The sequence below is a fragment of the Filicampus tigris genome, chromosome 19 (assembly GCF_054856515.1).
Source record: "Filicampus tigris isolate MCC_2025a chromosome 19, RoL_Ftig_1.0, whole genome shotgun sequence".
Classification (NCBI taxonomy): Eukaryota; Metazoa; Chordata; class Actinopteri; order Syngnathiformes; family Syngnathidae; genus Filicampus; species Filicampus tigris.
This window is the reverse complement of record NC_141235.1, coordinates 8,594,836-8,608,981: the sequence shown is the minus strand read 5'-3', so window position 1 is coordinate 8,608,981 and position 14,146 is coordinate 8,594,836. Positions and strand designations below refer to the sequence as shown.

At 42.6% G+C, this 14,146-nt stretch overlaps 1 protein-coding gene across 18 annotated transcripts in view; it reads left to right on the top strand.

The window, feature by feature from the left end:
- cacna1g (calcium channel, voltage-dependent, T type, alpha 1G subunit) overlaps window positions 1-13,193 on the top strand; it is a 127,693-nt gene extending 114,500 nt beyond the window's left edge. For 8 of the 18 annotated variants that reach the window (XM_086016359.1, XM_086016368.1, XM_086016358.1 and 5 more), the window contains 9 exons: window positions 1,871-1,941; window positions 2,159-2,237; window positions 2,310-2,431; window positions 3,236-3,652; window positions 4,784-4,936; window positions 6,996-7,118; window positions 8,612-8,816; window positions 8,917-9,086; window positions 11,493-13,192. In XM_086016359.1, coding sequence (XP_085872485.1) covers window positions 1,871-1,941; window positions 2,159-2,237; window positions 2,310-2,431; window positions 3,236-3,652; window positions 4,784-4,936; window positions 6,996-7,118; window positions 8,612-8,816; window positions 8,917-9,086; window positions 11,493-12,479 — 2,327 coding nt within the window. In that variant the 3' untranslated portion in view covers window positions 12,480-13,192. Of the gene's footprint in view, window positions 1-1,870; window positions 1,942-2,158; window positions 2,238-2,309; window positions 2,432-3,235; window positions 3,653-4,783; window positions 4,937-6,995; window positions 7,119-8,611; window positions 8,817-8,916; window positions 9,087-9,422; window positions 11,448-11,492 lie in introns of those variants that run through there. The other 10 variants (XM_086016361.1, XM_086016352.1, XM_086016351.1 and 7 more) reach the window with 7 other exon arrangements.
- The last annotated feature ends 953 nt before the right edge of the window (window positions 13,194-14,146 follow it).

Below are 14,146 nucleotides of genomic sequence, written 5' to 3'. Positions count from 1 at the left end.
TTCAGATGAAAGGAATGGGGAGAAGTAACACACAAACACTGTGAATATTTAACAATGCTAATTTGCTAACAACGTAGGGCTGACTGCTTACATTAAATCGCAGCCAGCAGTGACGATAGTCAGACAAGTCTTTTTTTTTTATTTTTACGGTGAATAACGGGTACAGGGTATGATTGGTGGAAAGGATTCCTTGCATCCAATCATCCGGCTGAGGCTAAAATACATAGGTGGGTCAAATTGGAGAATCCCACACTCTAAAAACATTTGGGTTAAAAATAACACAATTAGGGGTCAAAAATTGACACAAATCGGGTCAATTTGACCCGCCTTCTTGCGTTTTGTACAAAACAGCCCAATATTTGGGGTTGTTTTCTACAAAACTATCAATTTTTGGGGTTGTTTTCTGTAAAAACAACCCAAAAGTTGGGTCAAATTGACCCAAGTCGTGGATCCCTCCATTTTTTTGCAGTGTGCAGAGACTTGATATATTTACTTGTGCACTCACATTAGCTATACAGGTCAAATACAGGGGGGAAAAAAATCTGGTGAAGTCACACGTTTGTGCACCAAATCTTAATTTACCATTTTAACCGCGCAGTTTCTTTGTGTGGTCATTTGTGTGTCTGCCGAGCCGCACGGCAAACCAAGAACACAGCTGGACAAGGTCAGACAGGCAGGAACAAAGACAGCTCTGCAATATGATACACATTCAAGCACAAGCATTTAAAATGAACAAAATTTTTGTTCCACCACATTTTTCTCGAATGTACCTTGCAAATACCTTGAATAAACTCTGCCCTATTTGTCTTTTTCTGTGAGACGCATGTGGCAACGTTTACTTATACGAGCCCGTTGCGATTATTCAATTGGTTGACGTCATGTAATGCGTCACATGAGATGATGAACTGTAGGACTAAATACAAAATGTAAAAAAAAAAAAAACAAAAAAAAAAAAACGGCAAGCAAAACTTGAGTTTTTTGGGCACACATTTGGATCTTACAACCTTGTGCCAAAAATCTTTAAGCAACAAGAGCACTCAGAAAGTGCGGACCTCTGCCAAGGCATTAACATTTGTCACCTGCAAAATCAATGAGTGAAACAACTACGATCCAGACTCTTAATGGCTTAAAGGGATTAAAGTTTCATTCTTCTGGAGAGAACGGAATGTAATAAAATCCAAGTGCAGCAAATTACAGCCTGCTTGGATTTGACAGCTGTATAAGGTTAAATGGGATTTGAAATCAAAATGACTGGCTCAGATCCTAATGGAACTCGAAACAACGAAAAAAAACAAAAGAGCATCTTCTTTGGTAGAGGTAATTAAAGAGACCTTATTAGACAGCTTAATAAAGGATGTCTTTAATAAAGAAAAGTTAAAGAAAATCACAGCGGTGCAATCACAGCTGGGAAGCTGTTGAACATTATATTGACGCTGGATTCCAAAAGTGGAAAACTCATTTTTTAATGAGAACTAGCATACCAAAATGTGGAGAGATTGATGTATTTTATTATTTTCAACATGAATAACTGTTTCAGCAAGAGGTTACCTGCATGCCAAAACCTCATTATCCTAACATGTTGATATACTGCGCAATGTTTATTTTGGGTCTTTATTGTGCGCAGCGGTGACCTCTGTTTTAATGACTCACAGAGCTGTTTGTTTTTCATCTTGTTGGTTTTAGCGCCATTACTTCCTACTCTAATCACCTCGGAGTCATCCGGGCCATGTTGCGTTATCTCAACTCTGGCGCTTTGAGCACCGTTTGTTGTCATTGTATGCATAATGTAACGATTGGATTTTAGGTGTAACTGATCATCTGCCTTCCTTCACGAGAACTTAATGACGGCGGTGTGTTTGTTTGCCTGCAGTACTGAAGCTCCTCAAGATGGCGGTGGGGATGCGAGCTTTGCTGGACACCGTTATGCAAGCCCTGCCTCAGGTACATGGCCGCCACTGGACCTACTTTCCTTCCATAGAATTGCTTTGCTCTTGGTGTTTACACTTGGTAGTAATAATAATAATAATAACACATTCCTCAGTTCACAGCATTCTTGAAAATTCTAAAAAATAAAAAAAAATAAAACTACCTGCCTGTTTATTTTGTTGAGGATGTGTCATCTGATCAATCAATTTTGCTTCCTGTTTTCACTCCACAGGTGGGAAATCTTGGTCTTCTCTTCATGCTCCTCTTCTTCATCTTTGCAGCCTTGGGGGTGGAGCTGTTTGGTGACTTGAGTAAGAGATATCAAAAAGTGTATTTTTATGTGTCGCTTGAACTGTCGGGTTAAGGTTCTTTGTCTTCCCCAGTTTGTGACGAACTCCACCCGTGTGAGGGCCTGGGACGCTATGCGACGTTTAAAAACTTTGGCATGGCGTTTTTGCTGCTCTTCAGAGTTTCCACTGGAGACAACTGGAATGGCATCATGAAGGTGAAATAAACAAATTTGCAAATGGAGCGACACAGGTGGCAGTTTTACTGTATTGGTAAATTGCCATGAGCAGAGTTGTTCCAAGTATCCATCTGCATTGCATTCTGGCTTCTTTGTGACCGCTACTGACTTTGCATCACTTTTCTTGCCAATTTGTGCATCCACTGAGATTCTTTCCCTGCCTCTTTTGTATCAACTTGTATTCTGAGGCACACAGTACTTATTTCCTTGTGAGTATATTTACATACATGCTTCACTTTCGATGACCTCAAATCAATTTTAAAGCAGCACTGGGCAAGAATTCGACCTTCACAAAAATCTTCACAACTCTTTTGATGAAACATTGACTTCCAATGGGACTTTTGTCATGCCCTGAGGGGATCTGTATCGTTTTTACTGGCACTAGGCAACTTTGAGGAGAATGGAAGCAACCCTGGCACACACAAAAAATACAAATGTTCTGAATTGCTTTACAGCATGCTCACTTCCTCCTTTCGCTATAAGAACGGATGTCGATTCGAACGTCTAAGCGCTATTGCTGGTGTCATGGCAGAAGCCCCAAAACAAACAAAAAAAATAAAGTATTGAAATATGAATCAACAGTGGTAGAAATGCATGACATGAACAAATGCTAAAGATATGGATAACATCAAACTGACTGTCACAAGTGGGGAAGTATAAGTTAGGGTTGAAACGGAAAGACTAGTTAACCGACCCATTTTTCTGTTTTTTTTTCTGTATATCCCGAATCTGTTATCAGTCTACCAATGTGCAAATGGTTTTTTTTTTCCATGCTTGTCCCAGGACACTTTAAGGGACTGCGCCCATGAGACCAGCACCTGCTACAACACCGTCGTCTCTCCAATCTACTTTGTCTCCTTCGTCTTGACCGCTCAGTTCGTCCTGGTCAATGTAGTCATCGCTGTCCTGATGAAGCACCTGGAAGAGAGCAACAAGGAAGCCAAGGAAGAGGCGGAGCTGGAGGCGGAGTTAGAGCTCGAGCTACATGGCGATGGGGGTGACGTGGCAACAAGGTCGCCCCAGCTCAACCCTCTCACACTGGGCATGGACAGGTCCAGTTCTGGGGGTTCCCCCTGGAGGTCCACCGGAGGCGGGGACACAGGGCAGGAAAGGGGCGTGGACTCACCCACTGTTGATATACCCAGAGACCCTGTAAATATCAGAGAAGAAACTCCCTCATGCCCGGAGCCCCTTTCGGAGGTAAGGAATATATTTAATGGTACAACAACAGAAAAAATAAATAATAAATGAAAAGCAAAACAGGCCATGATTATAAAACAGTTCAGTAGAAAACAGCATACATGCTTCACTTTAGGTGACCTCAAATGCCTTTTAAAGCAGCACTGGGCAAGAATTCGACCTTAATAAAAATTGTTCACAACTCTTTTGATGAAACGTTGACTTGCAAGTAGTTGAATGGGACTTTTGTCATGTCCTCGGGGGATCTGTATCGATTTTACTGGCCCTAAGCAACTTTGAGGAGGATGGGAGCAACCCTGGCACACAAAAAAAAAAAACATACCTGAATCGCTTTATAGCATACTCACTTCCTCCTTTCGCTATAAGGACGGAAGTCTATTCGAACGTTTACACGCTATTACTGGTGTCATGGCAGCAGAAGCCCCAAAACAAACACAACAAATCCAGTCCAGTAAAAAACAGCAAGTACAGAGGGAACTGAGCGTGTCCTCTTGTGCCACGTAACAAAGTAACCAAGAAACATCAAGACAGCCATAAAATGATGACCCCCCGACCGCCAGATTTATATGAACGAGTTTTTTTTTAATCCAGTTTTCACTATAGTGCAATCCCCCTCCACTGTCTAATAGGTTTTACAGTTTGTGTGTGGCTGTTGTCGGTCCCCGCGGAGGACGTGCCAGTCAAAGGCAGGTCACAGTGCCATGGGAAAGCTGGACCACAGGGCCTTGTTGGACTCCTCAGCAGCTATTTCCAGACAACTTTGGGGGATAGGAAATAGAGGTCTTGCGATCCTTGTGTTTCCCCTTTCGGACATTGTCTGTCTGTCTTTGCTGCACTCGTCTAAATCAAGATGGCTCTGTGTTTACTCTGGTCGCTTTGCATTTATAATCCTACCGCGATCTTGTAGTGCCTTCTTGTGGCAGGCGCGGTAGTAGCATGACAGGAACTGTTTTCTTCTCTCATGTTATGTGCTTTCCGTCTGATTAACTGTCGTTTTCTTTCTTTGTTTGTATTTGTTCTTTCTCCTCGCATTTATTCTGACGTCCCATCCGCACCCTCTGCTGTTTCTGTTTCTGTTTCTTTCCCTCCCTTCCCCACCTTCCGCACTCTCTTTCCTCTGCTTTGTCCAAGTTTGTCCAGCAAAGAGCACAGTTTGACTCAGTCTCCCTGGTCATCCAGGGTTCAATGGAAGGGGAGCTGAGTTTGATGGACAACTTGTCTGGCTCTGTGTGCCACTACTACGCGCTTGCCCCCAAAGCCAGCAAGCACGACGCCGACAAAAAGGTCAATCAATAACAAGATAGCCAAATGTCACAAATTGGATTGTAGTCGTTTACTTTGAAAACATTTTCGGGGGATTCATCAACAAGAATGAATCATTTGAAAGTACCCGTGATGCAAATGTTGTCACTGTTTTTCCCTCAAAGCCGGTGAATGTATGGAAATATTCTTTGAAGTTTTTTTTTTTTTTTTTCAACTTTCGTCAGTATTCTATCAAACTGCGCTAAATGAAATCATCAACAGATGCATCCAAACTCTGGACGGTTCCATACTGTCACCACTGGCGGAGCTAGGATTTATTTCCTTTGGGGTGCGCATGGAGGGGGGGCAAGGATATGTCAGGCGGTCCGCAAATCAAAAAAAAAAAAAACTTTCTACAAACCCCCAAAAATCTTCAGAAAATGCTGATAAATGTTCGTTACATGTTCTCTACATTGGAGAAATGTGGGGAAAAAAAATCCTGGAAAAAAATCAAACTACCCAAAAGTCCTTCATCTGGCAAGATCGAGGTATCTTCTCTGATCTTGCTGAAATTATTATTGGCATTTTCTTTGGACAATTTATTCTCAGAGTATGACCTTGTCTTATGGTTAAAACGTTTTTTTTATTGTATTGACCCTTTGATGGAACTATTTATTTTATTGAGAACATGTGATATTATCTCACTCCTTTTGGCAAATCTTTGTGTTTTATGACCATTTAGCTCACTAAATGTCTTTAAAGATGGATACTTTTTGTACTGTGCAGGATCTCCATTAAGCTGTAAAATATTTACGAAGGGGAAAAACAAGAACATATTGTCCGTATATTTTTTTTTTTTTCTTTTTGGGGGGGAGGAGGTAGAACAGCATGCTATGTTATGTTTGCCAAATATCATGCTGCCCAAGAACCATTACCATTTCTGCGCTGGAATTCCTCCACGTTTAATAACTTTAGCCGGCCAACGCTGTAGTTGAGCGCCGCATGGCATCTCAGCCGTGATCTCATCCGCTCGCTTGCATCCGACGGACTCGCAGCATCATCCGTCTGCTCACTAAGTTGCAGTGCCTGCTTTTAGTTTTTGTCTACCAACCTTGTCATCGGTTGTTGCAAAGTTACAAAACCCACTCAAGACTTCACTTCCGTTACAATCGTCCGCCTTATGCCTGTGGTTTGATCGGTTCCCCACCTCGGCCTATTTGTGTCCGAAAATTAGTTCCCTGTAAATCTGAGGCAAATCAAAACAAACTGAGCACTGCGGTGCTCTAAATTTCAATCCCACTGATTAAAGGTCAAGTTTAATTTTTGTTTTTTCCTTCATTGTTTTACCTTACGAAAAGAAACGGGCTAAATGCACTACAGTGGAAGTAGAAGTCTGTTCTGTAACACTGTTACCTCTGATTTGTACCAATTTACAAATAAAAATCCAAATTAATTGACATGTTGATTGGGAAACCATGAAAATTCTCACCATCTTAAAACCTTTATTAGATGTACCGGCAATGTTATGTTACATTTCGACGCTCTGAAAGGAGTACGTTAACACATGGCAAATTTAAATTGTTATTCTGATTCTTATTCTGAGAGTTAATCTCTCTTCATAAAAGAAAAGAAACATTTTTTCATCACTCTGATAACAAGTGATGACTGAATACGGGGACACGGATGTCCGTTCCTTACAGTTTAGTCTTTTCACATTTTTCTTCTCTTTGCATCCCTTGCGGCCGGTTCTTCTTTCGGTATTGCCCTAAAAACAAAAACAACAACAAAAAGCCACACACACACACACGCAGAGTTAACCCTTTGCTTGCTAAACTTTGTATAATTCCCACTGCGACTTTGGAAGCCTATTTTCATTTCCAAACATTCCAAAAACTGCACCGTTTCCTTCCGTTATGCCATCTTGTCAACAAAAAGGCCAAGCATCCTAATAATTTTGTCCATGAGTCCAAATTGGTTATACTTGATGTTTCTCCACTTGATGTTGTTCAAATGGACAGTATCTTGCCTATTGCAGTTATGTCATCTTCATATTTGTGTGTTTGCTTTCTCTGCTCACCCGCCACTGTCTCTTCCTGTTTAGATTCCTCTAGCTGAGATGGAAGCTCTGTCTCTGGCCTCTGAGAAATCCTGGTCCATAGCTCTGACAGAGGAATCGGTCGCTGACGATTTTAATCCCCTCTCTCTAAGCAGCCTGGAATGCAATGTACTGACAGTTTCGTGTTTTTTTTGTTTTTTTTTCCTTCATACCTGCTCCTCCTCCTCCCGTTTTCAGTACCTTGTAGTCGTGTTTCCTTTCCAGGGTATTCCAAAGCCACTTGCCCACTTCACCACCCTTCCACGCTCACGTATAAAAGGCAACTGGATGCCAGCTTGTTAAACGTTTAGTTTAAACCAGATGTCTCAGCACACCTCAAACTCCACCTCGATAGTTCAAATCATGGCGATGGCAAAGGTTTTACTGTCCAATCAAACAAAGTGTGCACCCTTGAGGTTTTTACAATATAACACGTCGTGTAATACTCATTTTCCCACATTGGCAAATTATTTTTTCGAAATCATCTTGAAATGTCGTTTTAGCACCAGTCAGGATCTGGAGGGGAAAAAAAAAGAGTTTTGGAAATATAGAAAATGGATGGATAAATAGTATGAGATGATTTGAACAATTCATTTGGAATGTGTATTTTAACAGGAGCAAAGTGGGTTTTAACGTCGGCCCTCATAAAATGCCGCTTCGTCATTGTCGTCAGACAGCAATTCCGGGGGGGGCAGATCGTCTCAATTTTCCTCATTAGAACTGTTGCACAACCATGTAGCGGCGGCAAGAACATTGTTTTTTTATTTTCCCCACTCAACGGCACACCCTACGGTCCGAGAGTCGCTTATCTTGCTCCGGTGGGGGGAGGGGCGGGGTCACTCTGACCTTGGTCCGTACTGCATTCTCCCTAAGTGAAACGTTTGAGTCCATATTTATAAGACAGGGACCCTCAGCCAGCACGTGACATGAAATCGCTGTTAATTGGATTGTGCTGGGACAGGCATCAAAGAAAATAGCCAACAACAAAAAAAAGTGGGGAAGTAAAGGGCTATAAGTGATGTTGGAAGGCCTTTGTGAATCTAACCATGAGTCGTCCAACTTCTCTCTTTGTCATCCCATATCTTTCCAGCCTGATGTGTTCTCGTGCAGTAGAGTAGTGCACCTGGCAGTTTACAGCTTTTCCCTTCTCTCGCTCTCTCTCTCGAACCTCCTCACACGTTGTTCTGCCTTTCTCCGCTCTGCTTTTCGTGTGAGTCTCCGTTTTTTCCAGTCACAATTCTCTCCTGTCAGTGGTTCCGCTTGTGTTTGCTCTATCCTCTGTCTACTGGTCTGGTAGTGGGCACCAGTGGGCCAGGCTGCAAGATACTGCCCCAGCTGACAGCAGGCTACTACCATTATCTACGGTTAAAGGACTTGGGGGGGGGGGGGGGGGGGGGGGATTCATTTCCCCCAAAGAGTGCTTGCGCTTAAAAGAAGCTGCTTTTAAAATTCAGTTTTTGTAAGATTTCTGTGATCTGCGGCAGCTCTGTTCCAGCCAACTTCCAACATCTGTTTTCTGTGTATGCCGAAGCCCGCCGCCTCTTTGTTTATCGTAATATAGACTATTAAGCTTCAGCCGTCCGACACGTATCGGAACGCTGACTTCTCTGTCGTTCCAACAGGTCGAGCAGCTCGACCCTGGGAAAGCACTGGAGGACAACCTGCTGAGTGTCAGGAAGACGGCGGTGGGACGCACACACTCCCTACCCAACGACAGCTACATGTTCTTCCCCCGGCAGGCCTTTGGCAAGCCCGTTGGGGCTTCGGCACAGCTAGCGCAGACATCTCGGAACCAGCACATCGTGAGCTCGCGTTGGGCCCGGTCAGGTAATCTTGGTTGCAAAACGTGTGGGTGTGAGAGAGAGTGTGAGAGAGAGTGTGAGAGTAATTTTTTTTTTTTTTTTGACTTCCTGTTTTTGGTTTTAAGGCTCCAGTGGTTCAGTGCGCTCACAACCTGAAGAATTTTCCCAACGACTGACCATCCCCACTGACCTCTTCAGACCCATCAGCCCTCACAGCCACTCAGACTCTGAAAGTATACCTCGACTACCCCCTCCCAGACGCACACATGCCGTGAGCCGCAAGCTCCGCAGACAGGTGACCCAACCTCACTTTTGACGCACCTCTTTGATGCCTCCGGGATGATTCGAACTTTTTCACATTTTACTTTTCTCGTGCGCCGACTGGATTTAAGTGATATAGTAAGTACGGTATGTTCAACCAATTTAAAGTTGTTGTTTTTTTTGTTTTTTTTGGGTGGGGGTACTTTATTAGTACAAGAAAAGCATTTAAACATTATTTAGCTTTCCTTTTTCTTTTCACATTCTAAACTGTGTCATTTCCCTCCTTCCCTCCCTCCTCCCCATCCTCCCCCTTACGGATTCGCTAACTCATTTTGATTTCCATACCGTATCTGTTATTATCCGACCCCAGCTCAGTTGGGCCCAAACACCGCCTGACCCAGAGCTCCTGCTCAAGCACAGATACTCCTGTTTCTGAAACAGTGAGGGGGGGAAAAAATGAACTTTAGCTACCATTTGGAACTTTCAGAAACACTGAACTCCACGTTCATATCGGGAGAGACAGACCGACCTAAGCATTTGCAGGCTTCATTCCATTTGTCTTTTCTTCAAACGTCTGTCAACTGCTAACCATCCGGCACATCATAACACCGTCAACAAATGTAGCCAGCAAGGCTATAGAGCACTCTGTATACGACCAGAAGATTTTTACTTCAATTAATGACTGGGTTAGCATGACAGTGGGACTGCATGTACATAATTAAGGCTGACTGAACTGTTTATTAAAAGAGCTCAGGGGATTTCAAAACAAAAGCAAGTGCTGTCCAGATGCAATGCGTTCAGTCATTGTGATGTAAGATTTTTTTTTTTTTTTACTGACTACACTAGTAACTGTTCGTGTAAAATTACCTGACGGAGTGATCTCTGTCAATCAATCCCTTGTAGCATTGTTTTAGAATGCATTCGTACCTTTTTTTACTCTGCTCATATTGCTGCGGCTGGTGCATTCGCCCGGTCTGGGTATTCTGTCTCTGGCCACTAGGTGTCTCTATAGTCACGCCGTTAATACTCATTCAGGGAAACCCCATGACTGTCAAACATTTGTCGCTAAAACTCATTCAAGTCCTGCTTCCTCATCTCCACAGATAATTTGAATTGACACCACAGCAAAACGAAACAAGAATAATCTCTTAGTTAAACTAACCTGTGGTCAACTGAGGATCAGGGTCCGTCATGAGAATTATATTTTGTTGTTGCCACTAATACTTTTGCTGTTTTCAACTTCTGACCTTTGGCCTCCCACAAAGCAGTGATCAGATTTCACAGTGAGGTTGTAATGTGATGCACTTTGGTTTGTGTGACGGTCAAAGGGTAGAGAGGCAGGTGGTCTGGTTCACAGTTCACTGGGTCATCTGGCGAGAATTTTGATCTGTTTGAAAGACCGCTCACGTTTGCTTGCCTTTTGGAAATAAGCTTTTTTTCATTGGCAAGAGAGTCAGGTGTCAAATTATATTTCTTGGTGCAAATCTTGGCTCAGGGCCCTCCTGTGTGAAGTTTGCACGCTTGTGTGAGGTTTCATGTGGTACTCACATTTCCAAAACATTATCTTAAATTAGATTAATAGTTATCTTAAAACATGTTAGCTTCGATGAGGAATGTAAATTATCAGTAGGTGTGAAAGTGAGTATGAATGATTATTTGATTGTATGTGCCCTCTGATTGACTGCCGATTCATCCAGGACTGTCTGTTGAGAATAGATTAATATAACTTTAGAGTGAGAATTTTTTTCTTGACACCGCTAAAAGGGGAGGTCAATCCAAAGTTTTCTTTACAATATGTTCTGTGCGCCCCCACTAGTCAAAACATGGCATTCTAATTAATATTGAGTTTGTGGAATATGAGTTGAGCAGTAAAATGTACCCGTTTTTGTCCATGTCGGGTGGCAGCCATTTTGTCGCTTTCTGTCAACTGAAAATGACATCACAGTTCTCAATGATGGCTCAGCTTTAGAATACAGGTGAGCCGTGATTGGTTGTTACCTGAGCATAATAATTTGCTCACTATGCCCCATTACCAGTGTTTTGATTGCTTGGATTTTTTTTTTTTTTACTTTGTGACATAAAGCCAAACCGTTGGCAAGCATTTTAAAACATGAACTGCTCCGCTATAAATTCACAATAACCTTTGAGCACCCGGGTTTCTCTTGGCGTTTGTGCAATACAGCGTAACTGTTGTAGCTCTATGTATAATTCACGGATGCGGCGACTCCAGTGACCCTTTTCTTCAGATAATAATCGCCGGCTATCTGACCAACTTGTGAACTATGACCCAAACGATGACTTTTCATCCCCATCGGCTCGCACTAACCAGTTTCTCCATACCGTGGCCCTCTCATTAAACATTAACTGTATCTCCAGCATCCTCACCCATCCCATCCTAAATATTTCATCCCCCCCTTCTCCCCCGTTCCCCGTCTTGCAGGTCGCGGTGTCTACTGAGTCTCAGGAGGCCCTGTGTTCGGATGGAGGCGAAAGCAGTGAAGGACTTGCCAATGTGGCTTCTCTTAGCCTCCCTCCATCCTCCTCCGCCTCCTCTTCCTGCTCCTCCACCTCCTCGCCCGTACCCTCCCCCCAGCAGCAGCAGCCCGCTCTCTATCTGCTCCCCGCCGCACCCGGCGCCTCCCGGAAACCTACGGGCCCCAGCAGTGTGCGCACCCAGCTCCGCGACCAGCACTGCCTTGACTCCCACTCGCCATGCTCGCCCTTACCGGCGAGGCGGCAGCAACAAAACCAGGCCTCTGCGGATCAGGAGGTGTCTCTTATCACTGCGGGGGTGTTGACAGGAAGCGATGACGTCCCGGCGCAGGATGATGAACTAGGCGGTGGCGGCGGCATTGCCGCTAAAGAGGATTACAAAAACAAGGCAGACTGCCAAGAAAGCGGGGGTACTTGTTTGAGGCCGTTAAAGAGGTTTCACAGTGTTGACACGCAAGGCCGCAGCATTCTCCTGCCCCGTCCCCGCCCCCACTCCTGGTTGGACGACCCACGTCGCCACTCGGTGGAGGTTTGCTCCGCCGTGGAGTCCGGCCCCCAATACAGCGCCACGTCCACTTCGTCGGGTTTCGTGTCGCAGGGTGACAGTCTGCAAATCCACAGCCAGACCTCCACTCAGACCTCGCTGCCGTCACCTCGACGTAAGAAGAAGATGAGTCCTCCCTGCATCTCCGTGGAACCCGCCGACGGATCGCGGCCCCAGCCCAGCCTCTACCCGGCTCTCGGTGGCTTAAGGTTGCCCCCTCCCCTGCCCAATCGGGACACCTGCCTGAGGAGGAGAGCGCCCTCTAGTGACTCCAGGGACTCCTTTGACCTTGGTGTTGGAGAGGCCTCAGGACAGGACGGTGACTCTCCGAACCCCAGGCTACTGACTCTTCCCAGTTTCTCCTTTGAGAAGACAAGCTCTGAGCACTGATCGCTGATCCACACACACACACACACACACACACACCCACATGAAGACTCGCCACAAGATGAAACACAGACACTGATGCACTTTGTGTATCTCTGGTGGTGATAGATCTAGTAATAATGGTGTAGAGAGTAATAATGGTTAACAAAAAAAAAACCAAAAAACAAACAAAAAAAAGAATGAAACATCTTTGGTTCCTTTTCGGAGCAGTGCTGTAGTAGTGTTACTGGCCTTCGTCTTCGTATTTTGTACCGCCAACACTACAAGACGAGAAACCAAATGAAACACAGGACTTGCCCCCCTCTGCTACACTCGCATGCCAACGGCTGCAGTTTGATCCGATAACCTCTGGAGTGACAACACGAAATGACCTTCAGTTGCCGTTAGAAGTTTTTTGGTGTTTCACAGGGTCGACTTTGACCACTCATTGGAGGTACAAAGCAATATGAACGTTTTAGAGGCACTATTTTCTTAAATTATTGGGCATAGTGTTTGTAGAGGGCGTTGATGCTATTTTTTTGTTTTGTTATTTTTATGTGATTTTTTTTTTTTTTTTAATCTTTGGATCAAAATGGTTTGTCTTTGTCTTTCTATCCACTCTAGGTTAAGTGCTATGAACCATGTTTTGTAGGTGTGTGTGGGTGTGGGTGTATATATATATATATATACTTATATATATATATATATATATATGTATGTATATATATATGTATGTATATATATGTATGTATGTATATATATGTATGTATGTGTATATATGTGTATATATATGTATATATATGTATACATATACGTATATATATATGTATACATATACGTATATATATACTATATATATATATATATATATATATATACTTATATATATATATATATATATATATATATATACTTATATATATATATATATATATATATATAGTGTCTGTGTGTGTAAGTTTGAGTTTTCAAGCATCCTCATTTAAACATGGTGGCCGATTGTTAGATGGAGAAAGAAATACAAATTATGTATTTTCATTGATTTCCTAACCTCTAAAATCGTTACAAGACTGAAAAAAAAGTGTTTTAAGGCAAACTTTTGTTTATGTTGTTTTTTTTTCACCACTTCATACTACAATATCAACTTTGACATTGTTTGGACACTATGTTTAAAAAAAAAAACTAAGGGGATATCAAATTGTCTTTTACTCATGTGTGATGTTGAAAATGATAAGCACATTATTTCATGTTTCACCTCATGAACCTTATTCTATCCTATGTATTTATTTATTTTTCAAAATAAACACTATTTAAAGTTGTATTTATGAAACACATTTTAAAATAACCGTAAGTGCCACGGTCCGTGTCTCTTTTGGTTATTGGATATTATGTTTGGAAGCAGATATGAAAAATGGAAAAACGACTTGCTATTTGATTATCATTTTAAAAGACAAACACCAACATTGAAATACCGCACGTGACACAGATTGAAATACGGCTCGTATATCTGTTTTAGATTCCCAAAAATTGTCACCAAAAACATTTCTCCTAGTGACCAGGAATCGTGAACTGTATTGTAACCTGGAAAAAAAATGTTATCCTCTGTTAAAGTAATAATAATAATAAAAGAAAATTAATAAACACAAATAAAACTTAAATGAAAACTAACTAATGAAAATCAGAAATAGCTT